Source organism: Opisthocomus hoazin, chromosome 13, assembly GCF_030867145.1.
Source record: "Opisthocomus hoazin isolate bOpiHoa1 chromosome 13, bOpiHoa1.hap1, whole genome shotgun sequence".
In the NCBI taxonomy this organism is placed as follows: domain Eukaryota; kingdom Metazoa; phylum Chordata; class Aves; order Opisthocomiformes; family Opisthocomidae; genus Opisthocomus; species Opisthocomus hoazin.
Genome location: NC_134426.1, coordinates 26,397,826 through 26,410,299, shown reverse-complemented (window position 1 = coordinate 26,410,299; position 12,474 = coordinate 26,397,826). Strand labels below are relative to the sequence as shown.

The following is a 12,474-nucleotide window of genomic DNA, read 5'->3' as shown; positions in this document are numbered from 1 at the left end:
TGGCATTCAGTGCTTTGACATGGGTGACAGATATGTGAGATGCTGCAGTTCTCTTTATGCCTCAGCAAAGACAGAAAAAAATCGGCGTGCTTCTCACTTGTGACGCTTGCCGGAGAGGAATTCTGTTTTTAAGTGTCTGTGCAGTGCTTTTTGCAAAGCTCAGGTTGGGAGCAGGGCCCTAGATAATAGATTGTCAGTCAGGAAAAGGTCTGTTCTTGGTTCTTTTGCGGGCTTGCTGCAAGACCTGGATTGGGTCCCATAACATCTGGCTGCCCTGCTTGTAAAATAGGGGAGCTGCCAAATTGCTAGTCAGATTGGGAGGCTTAATGGATGTGAATGGTGATGTTCTAGGTTGCTTCCTTTCCCTCCCATTGTACCCTGAAGTGACTTGCATGCCAATGTCTGTGTCAGCTCACAGATTCAAGGGACCTATGAAAAAAAGCATTTTCATCCACCCCTGGGATGCCCCATGAATCTGTCTTGCCACAGGGAGGGCACTTGCGTTCCATGAAACACGTCCTGTGATGCTTGGTCTGGGTACCCAGCCTCAGTTGTTCCCAGTTTTTGTTGCCTGTGTTGCTCTGCTGGTCTGGAGCCTTCAGCAGGTTGCACAATTAATCCCTGTTTATCTCCTCTTTTAAATGAGGGTGCTGTAAATGCACATTGGGTTGTCCTGTTTCCGTTTGTCTTCTGTGTCCTGATCAAGACTTCTTTCTGATAATGTGTAAACAGCCGGTGTTGCCTCATACTGCTGTGTGTCTGGTGTGTGGAGAAGCTGGGAAAGAGGACACGGTGGAAGAGGAGGAGAGCAAGTTTAATCTCATGCTAATGGAATGCTCCATTTGTAATGAAATCATACACCCAGGATGCCTTAAGGTGAGTACAAGGATGTGATACGTGTTGGAAGCAAAAACCGGATTAGTTATCACCTTAATGTAAAAGTAGTGCACAGAAATGGGAAAGCTTTCATGTTTTCATCTTTGGATACTGAAGCGAGCAAGGAGGTGGTGTGAGAAGCAGGGCGAGAGCCGTGGCACGCGTGGCCCTGGCTGGCAGGCAAGGACCCTTTGGGGTAACAGCATCCCCCGTAAGCAGAGGCTCGTGCTTTGGACAGCCTCCGAAAACCGGTGCGCATGCAAATGTCCTGTGGGGTTTGTTTGTCTTTTTTTGCCTCTTGTTTAAGGAAGCGAGGAGTTTCAGTTGGGACGGGGAGCGCAAGAGGACAGAGAAATCTGCCTGTACCTTGAGATGAGTTGGTGACAATCCCCGTACCAGCAGCTCCTCCCTGCGTCCCACAGAGTGCAGCCGAGTGGTTTGCCGTTCGTGTTTGTCCAGGCACAGATGTGCCACTCGGTGGCAGCTGGCTTTAAAGATGTTACGAGCAACTGTTGTGGTAGGAAGACTGCAGCTCTGGAGAACAAACTGAGTGAGTTTCGGGCTGCAGGAGTGCTCACCCTTGGCTGACTGGAGTCCTGTGAGCAGCTGTGTTCTTCGCTGGTAACAGCGGTGTCGTTCGGGGCGTACCGTCTGTGTAGGAGCATGTGGAAGCCTCCTTTCTCCAGAGCTGGTTTGTTTCAGCTGATCAGCCGTTTCCTGTTGCTGATTTGTTTATGGTTAAAGTGATTTGCCAAAGCAAATGTGTTCGACACACCGTGCCCCAGAAAGCAGCTTTTGGCCCTTCTGGAGATCTCTGGGAGGAGAGGTACGTTCCTTGTGCAGGGCCGGGCTGGTGCTCTCCTGGCCTTTTATTTTTCTTGTGTCGTAGACAGTATTGTACCAAGCTATGTGTGTGTCATTTATTAGGGCAGAAAGTAGGCAGCTGGCAAACCAGAACTGTGGCTGTCCCCTCGCTCTGTGAAATGGGTGCTCGCACCTCCTGCCGCAGATGGGCTCTGAAAGGGAGCTTTGCTTGCTTGGTTCTGCTTAAAACAAGGCTGCGAGGGAGGGAGCTGCTTGTTTTCAGAGGTACCTCAATTTTGGCTTGTAGCTGCTGCTTTGCTATTTCTGTCCTTCCTGAAAATGCCCCGTGTGCTCCCATCTCGTGCTTTTCAGCGTCAGTGACACTTCATGGCTGAGTCCAGGGGACACGATCGTTGTCTGGTGGCAGTTCAAGTATGGTTTCCTCTCCCCGTACCACGTTTGGGACTGGTTGCACAGGATGTGGGTCAGACCTGTGAAATCAAGCAAGGGCTGTTTGTTCTTTTCTGCGTGCGTGGTGTTCTGGGCACAGTTTTGGTAACTAGGAACAATGTTGCTTTGGGTGTTTCCAAAAATGAAGCAGTGGGAGATTTACAGTGTGCCTCATGTGTCTTGTATTTTAATTTCTCAGTGCTTCTGTTGAGCTGGAATGGTGAGGCAACTGGTACTATTTATTTACTGAGACAAAGGGGCACCGGTAGGATTTCAGGATTGTCTTAGAAGGTGAGATGAGACTATGAGCAGGACAGCAGCAGGAGGAACATGGAGTCTGTTCCTTGGGTCCCTCCTTGCTCTTTATTCCTGGGTTCCATGATTTTCTGTGAGACAAAGGTCTGTTGCCACGTTTACGTGGTGCTCCAGCCCTTGACACGGGCTTGAGCCTGTAAATAGTCCTTGTGGGAAGCGCCTTCGAGTGCAGACGCAGCCCCGGGGCAGCTGCTTTGGCTGTCCACCAAGAGAAAGTCCCCTCCTGTCCTGCTCAGTCAATAGGCAGGGGTACCTGTGAGCTGTCGGTCATCTCCAGTTGAACGTTTGGCAAATGTGCTACTGGGGCAGACTGGCATAAACTGGATCAAGGAAGGGAGGAGTGTCCTTTCCCAGCTTATTCCCGTGCGGAGTGAATGCCCTCCAAGACGCGTCTTCAAAGCTTGTGGAGTAGTTTGGCACGGACGCTGCCTGGTTTGTACGCCAGGGCAGGCTGTTCCTGGGTTGAAGTCCATCCTCTCCCAGTTTCCTGATCTGGCTGTACGTGTTTGCAGTGCATTTTCTCCTTGAAAAAACGGCGTCGGCGGATGATCTCTTTGAGGAGATGCAGGGTAGCTCAGGCGCATCTCTGCTCTGACACACTCGCAGCCCCGAGGGGCTTCTGTGGGTGCCTCTTGCTGGGGGGAGCGCTGGGTTGCAGAGCACAGGAGGTGCTGGCGTTGGCACCACGCTAAGGACAGCCGGGATGTTCCATGGGAGGTTTCTGCCGTGCTGCTTCCTTTGAAAATACAATACCAACACAAATGCTCGTTGTGTCGAAGAGTTTTATGGGGGAAGGATCTCGGCGAGCATTTTGCAAGCGCAGCATTGTTTCCAGAGGGAGCTCGTGAGATTTTTGGCGGAATGTTGCCTCTCATTGTAACAGAGCGTTTGAGTTGAACTGCTAACGATGAATTTTTCTTGCCTACCTGTCAAATTGCTAGTAATGCTGGTTAGCACGTGTGAGCGAGTGCGGTATCTGATGCTGTTTTCTCGAGGAGAAGGGGTTCGCTTTCCCCAGTAGGAGCCTGGTCTTTTTAATCTTAGATGCGTACAGTGATAATGGTGGAGAAGGTGGATGTTTAGGAGCCTTGTCGGAACAGCAGAAGTACAAAGGCCTTTTCCAGCACGGCTGCCCGTGGGCTCAGCCCAGGTGTGTCTCGCTGCCCGTGTTGTTTCAGTCTTGGCACTGCCGGAATTCATGGCTCTCGCTCAGCGCTGCCAGAGCAGCGTCCTGGGGTCTCCCTATTCCCTCACAGGAAGGCTTCGCAGTAGCGTCGCCTCGTGTTCAGGCTTTCTGAGTTGCTGACCTCGTGCTGCAGGTAGGTTTCTGAAGAAGCCTCACGCTGGGGCTCAGACACCCACCTGCTGTTGGAGCAAACGCTCAGCGCTGGCTCCCACCCAGCCCGAAAGGCTGGGGACAGATTCGGTGGCAGGTTTGTGTGTGTCTAATTAGTTTGCTTACAGTTCCTCACATCTGTTCAGTTCCTTAAACTTCACAGAAGGGACAGAGCTGTAATGCTTTCCCTTCAGTAGCATTTGTTCTATATTCAGTGCGGGAAATAACTTGTTCCCAACTTGGGCTTGGGCCAGGAATTGTTCCCCTGAGGCAGAGATGTATACAACAGCTCCTGGAGTATCTTACACCTACCATGGGAAAGAAGGTTCAAAGGCACACAGTTGTGATAAAACCAGTATTTAAATTCTGCCCACTTCATTTACTCATTTATTAACTCCAGAAGACTTGCTGAGAGAGGCTGACATGTCATCGCTCTCGGTAGATGGTGAAACTAGAATGGCTGCTGTCTGGCTCGGAGGCTTGAGGAAGCAATTCCCCTAAACCCAGGGCTTGCCCCTGCCCAGCTGAGCTGGGAGGAGAGGAGGAAATGTTTCAGAAATATGAAAAATCCGCAGATCTCTGCCCGTGCCTGTGTCAGCAGCAGCCTCCTGCTAGTGTGCTGCCGATGCCAGTGCACAGCTATTTGTCTTGAGTAGCGTGGTTTTGTTGTCTACAGTAGCAATACATGAATCTTCCTCCCCGCCCCGCTTTTTTCTGAGTATATAACGAAACCCTTAAATGTGAATGTGCAAGCAGTGAGCACATGTGTTTGTGTGGAGGGTGGCTTTAGCTTAGCTCTGCTTTTCATCCTCAGTTTCATTCACAGAAAGGTCTTTTCAACTTTTTAACTGCATGTTTTTCAGCTGCATAGGGCAGGACAGCACTTTTATTGTAGGGTAACAATCCTGAGTGTGTGGCTTCTCTTTCAAAAAAGTGAAAGGTCACAGTCTCTCGGAGGTAGTGAAGTAGTAAGCATTTCTCTTCCTTACACTAGCTGGGCAAGGTAACTGTGGGTGTGAGAAACCTGAAAAATGCCTTCATGTGTCCAGTCTTCTGAATAAAAGTGCCTGTTCTCTAGCTGACTTGGCAACCAGGATTTTTATTGGCACATGGTCTTGAGGGCTGGAGGCATGGACTGCTAGTTCTGATCCGTAAAGAAAATTATTTTAAGGAACACTTGATTACAGTGCAGGGTGCTTTTGCTTCTAAAAATGCTGAACAGTATTAATGTATGTGAGAACGTGTGTATGGGAAAAATCCCTTCCTATTAAAAGATCAGACCGTGCCTCACTCTGGGGGGGACGGGGCTTTTCAAAGAAGTGGTGTGGGAGGACATTTGGAGATGGCGTGATTATAATCCGGGCTTTGGGTTTCTGGGGTGGTTTTTGTTGGTTTGGTTTTTTGCAAGAGCAGAATGTGCCCTGTGTTAATTGGGACTGGCAGTGACCTTCATAAAAAGCCCAGACCTGAACCCTGTGTCAAACACCAGTTTGGCCAGCGTGCTTTCCTCCCCTGCTGACGACACCAGGAGGGTGGCTGTGCGGGACCGAGGGCTCGCTCGGCACCGGTGGGATGGCGCAGCGCCCGCCGCCGTCCGGGTTTCCTCTCTGCAGCCGCTGGGAGGGCAGCAGTCGGTCAGAGAAAACGGAGCGGTACAAAACGCCGCTAAATGATCTGCAGGTGGACTTCCGCAGCTTTCTGCAGCGCGATTGTGAATTGAGTTGTGCTTCTCTTTCACCAGGTGAAGGAATCGGATGGTGTGGTGAACGATGAGCTGCCGAACTGCTGGGAGTGTCCAAAGTGCAACCATGCAGGGAAAACTGGAAAAGTGAGTTTAATGGGAATAAGTGGTGCTGGAATGAGATACAAAATCTCAGGCGTTTCCTCTGGCTTGTAGATACAATTTTGCCCAATACCGGCTTTTAATTTTGTGCTGAATTCAGTTGGGTTGAAGGAAATAAGCTGATGGCTCTTTATGCTTTAATAATTTTTGTATTCTTGTTCCATGTACCAACACTTCACCCCAAAGCTGGGAACTATTTAGGTTAGTTCTGTGGACTGCTGCATGTTCATTTCTAAGATGAAAATACTTTTTAAAAAAAAAACAAACACAAAATCCAGAAGCAATTACGCAAGACATGAAGTGTGTTTTGGAATTAGTGAAACGTTATTTCTTTGCAAACTGAGACAGAAGCTGCAAGTGTGTAGTTACAACTTTGTGAAGGTTGAAACTCCTTTACTCTAAGTCCTTGCTAATCATTTTGTCTGTTACAAAGTGATCAGCCCAGCAGTGCTGGAGGCAGCTTAGATAAAGAGCTGCGAAAGGCGTAAGATATAAAGTTTGTTTGTGTTTTGTGTCTCTTTGGCGTACAAGCAAAAGCGCGGACCTGGATTCAAATACGCATCAAATCTCCCGGGCTCATTGCTGAAGGAACAGAAAATGAACAGAGACAATAAGGAAGTAACGGATGCTGCAAAACGGAAAGGGGACTGTGAAGAAAGTCCCAGGCGGAAATCAGAGGAACATTCCAAAAAGGCTCAAGTTGACTCAATACTGAGGAGAAAGTCTGACGAAGTGCATCTGTGGAGGAAAAGGAAATTTGAGAAATCCCAGGAACCCACTATGAGAAAGCGGGTATGACAAAACTCTCTTTTCCTGTACTTACACAGATGCGCGTGGGCTGGTTGGGGCTGATGTCTCTTCCCTTCTGGCTTATAGCTCATCTTGAAAGCCCAGATTGTTACCAAAGAAGCTGCGATGTTTTACCTTCCTTTCTGCAAACTGCTAGTCTGACAGGACAGTAGTTTGAACAGCGACGCTCGGGTTGATGTGCAGAGGCTGGAAACGCTGGGCTGTGGCTGTTGTTTTATTCAAAATACTGGAAAACCCACTTTAACTGAAAAGTCCTTACAAGATGCTTGGAGTAGGAACAAGGTGAAAATCAATTTTTAATGGAAACTTTTTCATCTCTATCCACGTGGTGGCGCGTGGCAGCTTGTTCTGTGGCTGGTTCAGGGACGTGCAGTGCTCATAACCCCTCAGAGGACCTGTAGAAATGACGCCTGCTGCGGCCTGCAGAGAGGAGGAGCTGCGCATGGCGGCAGCGTAGACAGCTTTTCCCTGAATTTTACAGTTGGAGCTCTTGGGCCAGGCAGGGACACTCTTGAGTTGTCTTGTGGATTGCAAAATATGGTACTTGGGATATGCAGAAACGCTGGTTTGCAGAGGTAGAAGTGAGAACCTAGATTTCATGTGTCTTGTGAGTAAATGGCTGATGGCTATAAAATCAGAACCAGTGGCTTGTTTGGCATTGTGTGCGTAGCTCACGAGGAGTGGCAGCCAGTCCACCTGCAAGGCTCCACAGTGCGAACGCTACGGTACGGTCAGTGTAGGGATTGGGGGCGCTTTGGCGGAGCGAGAGAGCAGAATTCACGATACCGGTTTCTGCGCACCTGCTTTCTGGCCATGCTCTCCTCTTCCCATCCCTACGGACTCGCTGCGGTGTTTATGGATGGCTCCAGTTGCTCCGTGGAAGCCCCACAGTGCACGAGGAAGGCACTGTGGATCACCAAACCTTCATCAGACAGCACAGCAGATGTCATGTGTTGGGGTTTTTACTTTTCTTTCTTCCAGCAGCTGATACTTGGACAAGAAGACAAACTCTTCAGGAAGAAGGTGCTTTGCCTTGTTAATAGACACGTTCTCAATCCCTTTTAATTCCCTCTCCGCGTGTGAGCTGAATGGTGAGCCAGTTTCTCTATCAGTCATGTCCTTGTGTCACTGCAGGCATTTTTGTTATCCGATTTACATCTTGAAATTGCAGAACATCTCTTGTGCAAACCTTCACACTCCAGGATAGTTGAGCTGCAGCGTCTGGTTTTGTATTTTCTGTTCTGGTGTCCCATATTAAAAACACCAAGCTGTGTTTTGATGACCCAAGGAAGAAAATTCAGTTTCTGTGATGATGTTTCACTCCTTCCTGTGTGGTTGAATCTTGCCCTGCCACACAGCCCTTCAGCGATCTGCGCATCCCTGGATTTCCCTGCTGACGCCCCGGCGAGCCGGGGGTGACCTGGCACGCGAGGACCGATTACCGCTCGCAATCCAGCACAACAACAGAAGTCCGATACCTTTAGACTAAGCGCTCGTCAGTGCCCTGCGTGAAGGATGCTGCCAGCTGACAGGAGTCTGATGTAATTTTTTTTTTTTATTCTAACCTGTCATTAGCGTACTGGGGCCTCTTTCTTTATAATCTGTTAATTTAAAGACAGGGTGCTCAGCTTTCTCTGCTGCACGCCACAGTCTGAAGCATCGGAGCACATCCACTGACTTGATCCAATTAGTTTATTGCGAAAGCGCAGACCTTCAGATGTAACAAGTGTGTTCACAGCAGTTCACCTTTTCTCGCCACTCCACGTCTCTTCTTGACAGAGAGATTTCATTTTAACAGTTGGTGGCTTCTTTCTTGGTTGTAGTGATCAGATCAGACTTGAAGTCTTCCCTGGTCTTAGTTTGTACGTCTCTTACGCGCCAGTCCGGTGCGCATCATTTGATGAATGCGAGCAAGCGAAGTGCGGTTTGCTGTTACGAACGGTGACCGGGGCAGGGAAGAAGGTGCCCGCCAGTCCCCATCAGCCTGCGTTGCGTCGGAGGTCGTGGCAGCGTGAGGTCTCGTCAGGCTGGCAGTGTGTCAGACCCGTCAGATGCCCCGTTCCGCCAGCACCGGCGGTGGGGGACGCGTGAGAGGACGAGCGGAGTTTAGCAGGATGTAAAGGAGCAGCTGAAGTGTAATTAAACGAGGCTGTGAGTATCCAGCAACGAGGGCCACAAGAGCGTAGCCGCCATGCGAGTCGGTGGCTGCGGTTCAGGAGGTGTCAGAAATTCACCTTTTGGCTGTTGGGCGTGAAGGCGTGTCGGCCCATGTTTACAGTGGGTGCCCAGTGAGCACGTCCCAGGCCTGGTTTCTCCTGGCCTGCTGGGGAGAAAGCTGTCTGTAGCACGCTGTTCATCTTCTGTACGTGAATTGTCCGCTGTGGGATGGGTAAGGCCCTTAAATCTGCAGGGTTATGCATGGTGAATGAATGCATTTATCACTCTCTTGGAGTCCGGAGAGCCCATAGCTGGGCTGCTCGTCCACGTGGTGGCACTTGAACTTGATACCTTTGGCCGGTGAACGCACCCTGGCGCTCGGCCGGGTGGGGCCCGGTGCTGGCTGGCAGCCCGACCCCCCGGGCAGGGCTGCCTGTGCGGAGCACCGGCACCTGCGGTACTGCGAGTGCGTTCTTGCTCATAGTCAGCTCTTGTCTCTTCCTTTTCAGCGGCGATCGTGGAAGGCTCCAGATGACCGAACTGCCATGATCAAGCCCCTGCGGCGCCTGAAGCAGGAGCCGGAGGATGACCTGCCAGAAGCACCTCCCAGGTCCAGGGATAGCGACCAGTCCCGGTCCAGCTCGCCCACTGCAGGTCCCAGCACAGAGGGCGCCGAGCCCAGGGATAAGAAGAAGTTCAAGATGAGGCGGAAAAGGCGCCTTCCCAATAAGGAACTGAGCAAGGAGCTCAGCAAGGAGCTTAACCAGGAGATCCAAAAAACCGAGAACAGCCTTGCCAATGAGAATCACCAACCCATCAAATCTGAACCTGAGAGCGAGAACGAGGAACCTAAGCGTGCTTTGAACAACAGCGAGAGACTCCATAGGTTCAGCAAAGGGTTGAACGGGACTCCCCGGGAGCTGAGGCACCAGCTGATCCCCAGCCTGCGAAGCACACCTCGGGGAATAACCCGGCCACCGCCTTCGCTCTCCCCTCCCAAATGCATTCAGATGGAACGGCACGTCATCCGGCCGCCCCCCATCAGCCCCCCTCCGGACTCGCTCCCCCTGGATGACGGGGCAGCCCACGTGATGCAGAGGGAAGTCTGGATGGCTGTCTTTAGCTACCTCAGTCATAGAGACTTGTGCATCTGTATGCGAGTGTGCAAGACCTGGAACAGATGGTAAGGAGGGCGGGAAACCAAGCTCGGTTTTGCGTGTGGCGGGGCGGACTCGAAAGGGAAGTGGGTGGTGGGGGCACTGGTGTCTGGTGGAAGAGGCATGCGGGCCATCACTGACGCTCCGTTGAGCCCAAGGAGAAGGGGTGACCGGCAGAAGCAGCGTTTCAGGAACAGCCGTTCCCAGCATTTCTGATGTGAAGTGTGTGTGTTGGGGACCTTATAAATGCTTACAAATATCTGCAGGGTGGGTGTCAGGAGGATGGGGCCAAGCTCTTTTCAGTGGTGCCCAGTGACAGGACAAGGGGCAATGGGCACAAACTTAAGCACAGGAAGTTCCGTCTGAAGATGAGGAAGAACTTCTTCCCTCTGAGGGTGACGGAGCCCTGGCCCAGGCTGCCCAGGGACGTTGTGGAGTCTCCTTCTCTGGAGATATTCCAGACCCACCTGGACAAGGTCCTCTGCAACCTACTGTAGGTGACCCTGCTTTGGCAGGGGGTTGGACTGGGTGACCCACAGACATCCCTGCCAACCCCTACCATTCTGTGGTTCTGTGATTCTGTGTCCTTGTGTGCGTCTGTGTGTCTGTGTGTCTTGCGTATCTGTGCGTCTTGGCGTCAGCCTGCTGTGGCTGCGACGCCCCAGAGCAGCCTGTCCTGTCGTGAGACACCGCAATGTTCTCGCCTGCTGGAACAGCCGGTGTCGGGCATGCGAAGTCTCGGTGTCGCTCTGCCCCCAGGACCCGCTGGCTGCTGATGCAGTTGTTTGTTCAGCTGTTAAATATCTGTTGAGATACGGTGAAGATTGCCCGGTGTTCTCCTCCGTGCTGGTTGTTTCCCTGTCGAGGGTACGTGGAGAGCAATCCCGTCACTGTGTTCTGTACCGGCAGAGCTGAGGGAGGAATCCTTGCAGATTGTATTTACTCACAGTGCGTCCGCTTGGTGCCCGGGGTGCCAGGGCGTGAGCGGGGATGCAGTCCGTGGCTGTAGGATGCCGGGAGCATCAGTGACAGATTCACGTGTTTCACTGAACCGGCAGTCATCTCGGGTTCAGCTGTCATCTGCAGGCAGATGGGCAGACTGAGACTCCTTGCTGGCGCAGTCTGCCAACAGCCTGGGTAAAGGGCAGAGAGGTTGAGAGGCTGAGAATTCGGTGCAAGGAGATGTGTGTGGAGTGCCGCCTCCGTGGGCTCCCTGGTGTCACGGGCGGCTGGTAAATGACTTCTCCGTGTAAGTGCAGTATTTTCTCAGGGAAAAATGAGAAAATGCAGAATCTTGCAAGACGCTCGTTAGGACTTCTTGCCTGTTGCCCTTAAAGAGAGCGTAAAAACGCCTAAGCCACGGAGACAGGAGTAGCACAAAAGCACAGAACAGGAGAGGGGGGGATCTGTTTCACAAAATTCACTCGTTTTAAGTAAGGAAAGCACCGAGGACATCAGGACAGTAATATTTAAACCCAGTCTTTATATTCAAAAGGTAAGCAAGAAGGCGTGGCTTGTCTTCAGGCTAGAAAATGGCTGTTGGTAAGCGCTGTGATGGCTGAAAATGGGAGCCGAAGTTGTTGACGCTTGTAATTCTGTGGGAATAATTCCGTGCTTTATTGCATGATGTATTTGATGGAGAAACTTCAGAGCTACGTCCCCTCGTGTGGTGGTGTGCTACCGTAGCATCGCTCGGCCATCTTCTTGCTATTTTCGGTTAAATGCTGTAGTTTTCCCTACTGTTCAATGACACCTTTCAATGTCTTGCAGAAATCAAAACCAGTGCCAAATTAAGTGCTGTTGGCTTTTTTCTTTTTTGGGTAGGTGCTGTGACAAAAGATTATGGACCAAAATAGATTTAAACCATTGTAAATCCATCACTCCACTTATGCTTAGCGGCATTATTAGGAGACAGCCTGTAACCCTTGATCTCAGCTGGACAAATATATCTAAAAAGCAGCTGAGCTGGCTGATCAACAGACTGCCAGGTAAGTGACGGGTTTTGACCACTTCACCGAATCTGGCAAACCAGTTTAGATACAAACTGCAGTCTCTGAGCAATGCCTACAGGGTCCGGGTTTCCTAGGAGGGGAGTAGACACGTAGGAACGAAGCATCGGTGGGTTTAAAAAATGAGTTGTTATGAGTGACTGCTTGACAAGCTGGGTGAACTCTGAGGCAGGTCTTTGTCAAGGGGTAACGTTGCTGCGGAAGGTGGCGGCGGGGGCCTGCTCCTGCCCGCGGTCCGGAGGTTCCAGGTGGTGGGAGAGGTGGAGAGCTGGGTGGGAGGAGGCTTAGGGGGGGTTCCTGGGGCGCTGGGCTCGTTCGTCGGAGCGGCAGTGGGCTTCGCTTCGCCCGACCTGCGCGTGGTAGCAGGGCTCAGCACGGATGTCCCTCTGGGTAGGCCGCGTTCTCCAACTTCTTCTGTATCTGCAGGTCTTCGAGACCTGCTGTTATCAGGGTGCTCGTGGATAGCAGTGTCGGCACTTTGTAGTTCCAGTTGTCCTTTACTCCGCACTCTGGACGTGCAGTGGGCAGAAGGCCTGAAAGACGCACAGATGAGAGACCTCTTGTCGCCGCCTACAGATAACCGGCCAGGTAACAGGCGCGAGGAGCCCGCGGGAGACCTGTCCCGGCCCTGCTGGGGCACGTTCTGCTGCTTGGAGGCGCCGGGCAGAAACCCCCGCAGCCAGCACCGGCGGGGCGCGGGGCTTTGCTGACGCGCGA

General features: G+C 51.6%; 1 protein-coding gene across 14 annotated transcripts in view; it reads left to right on the top strand.

The window, feature by feature from the left end:
- The window catches only part of KDM2B (lysine demethylase 2B), a 126,564-nt gene that overhangs the window by 111,305 nt on the left and 2,785 nt on the right, over positions 1–12,474 (top strand). For 11 of the 14 annotated variants that reach the window (XM_075434951.1, XM_075434952.1, XM_075434948.1 and 8 more), the window contains 6 exons: positions 733–876; positions 5,523–5,610; positions 6,148–6,416; positions 9,101–9,774; positions 11,573–11,736; positions 12,184–12,345. In XM_075434951.1, coding sequence (XP_075291066.1) covers positions 733–876; positions 5,523–5,610; positions 6,148–6,416; positions 9,101–9,774; positions 11,573–11,736; positions 12,184–12,345 — 1,501 coding nt within the window. The remainder of the gene's footprint in view (positions 1–732; positions 877–5,522; positions 5,611–6,147; positions 6,417–9,100; positions 9,775–11,572; positions 11,737–12,183; positions 12,346–12,474) is intronic. The other 3 variants (XM_075434960.1, XM_075434947.1, XM_075434955.1) reach the window with 2 other exon arrangements.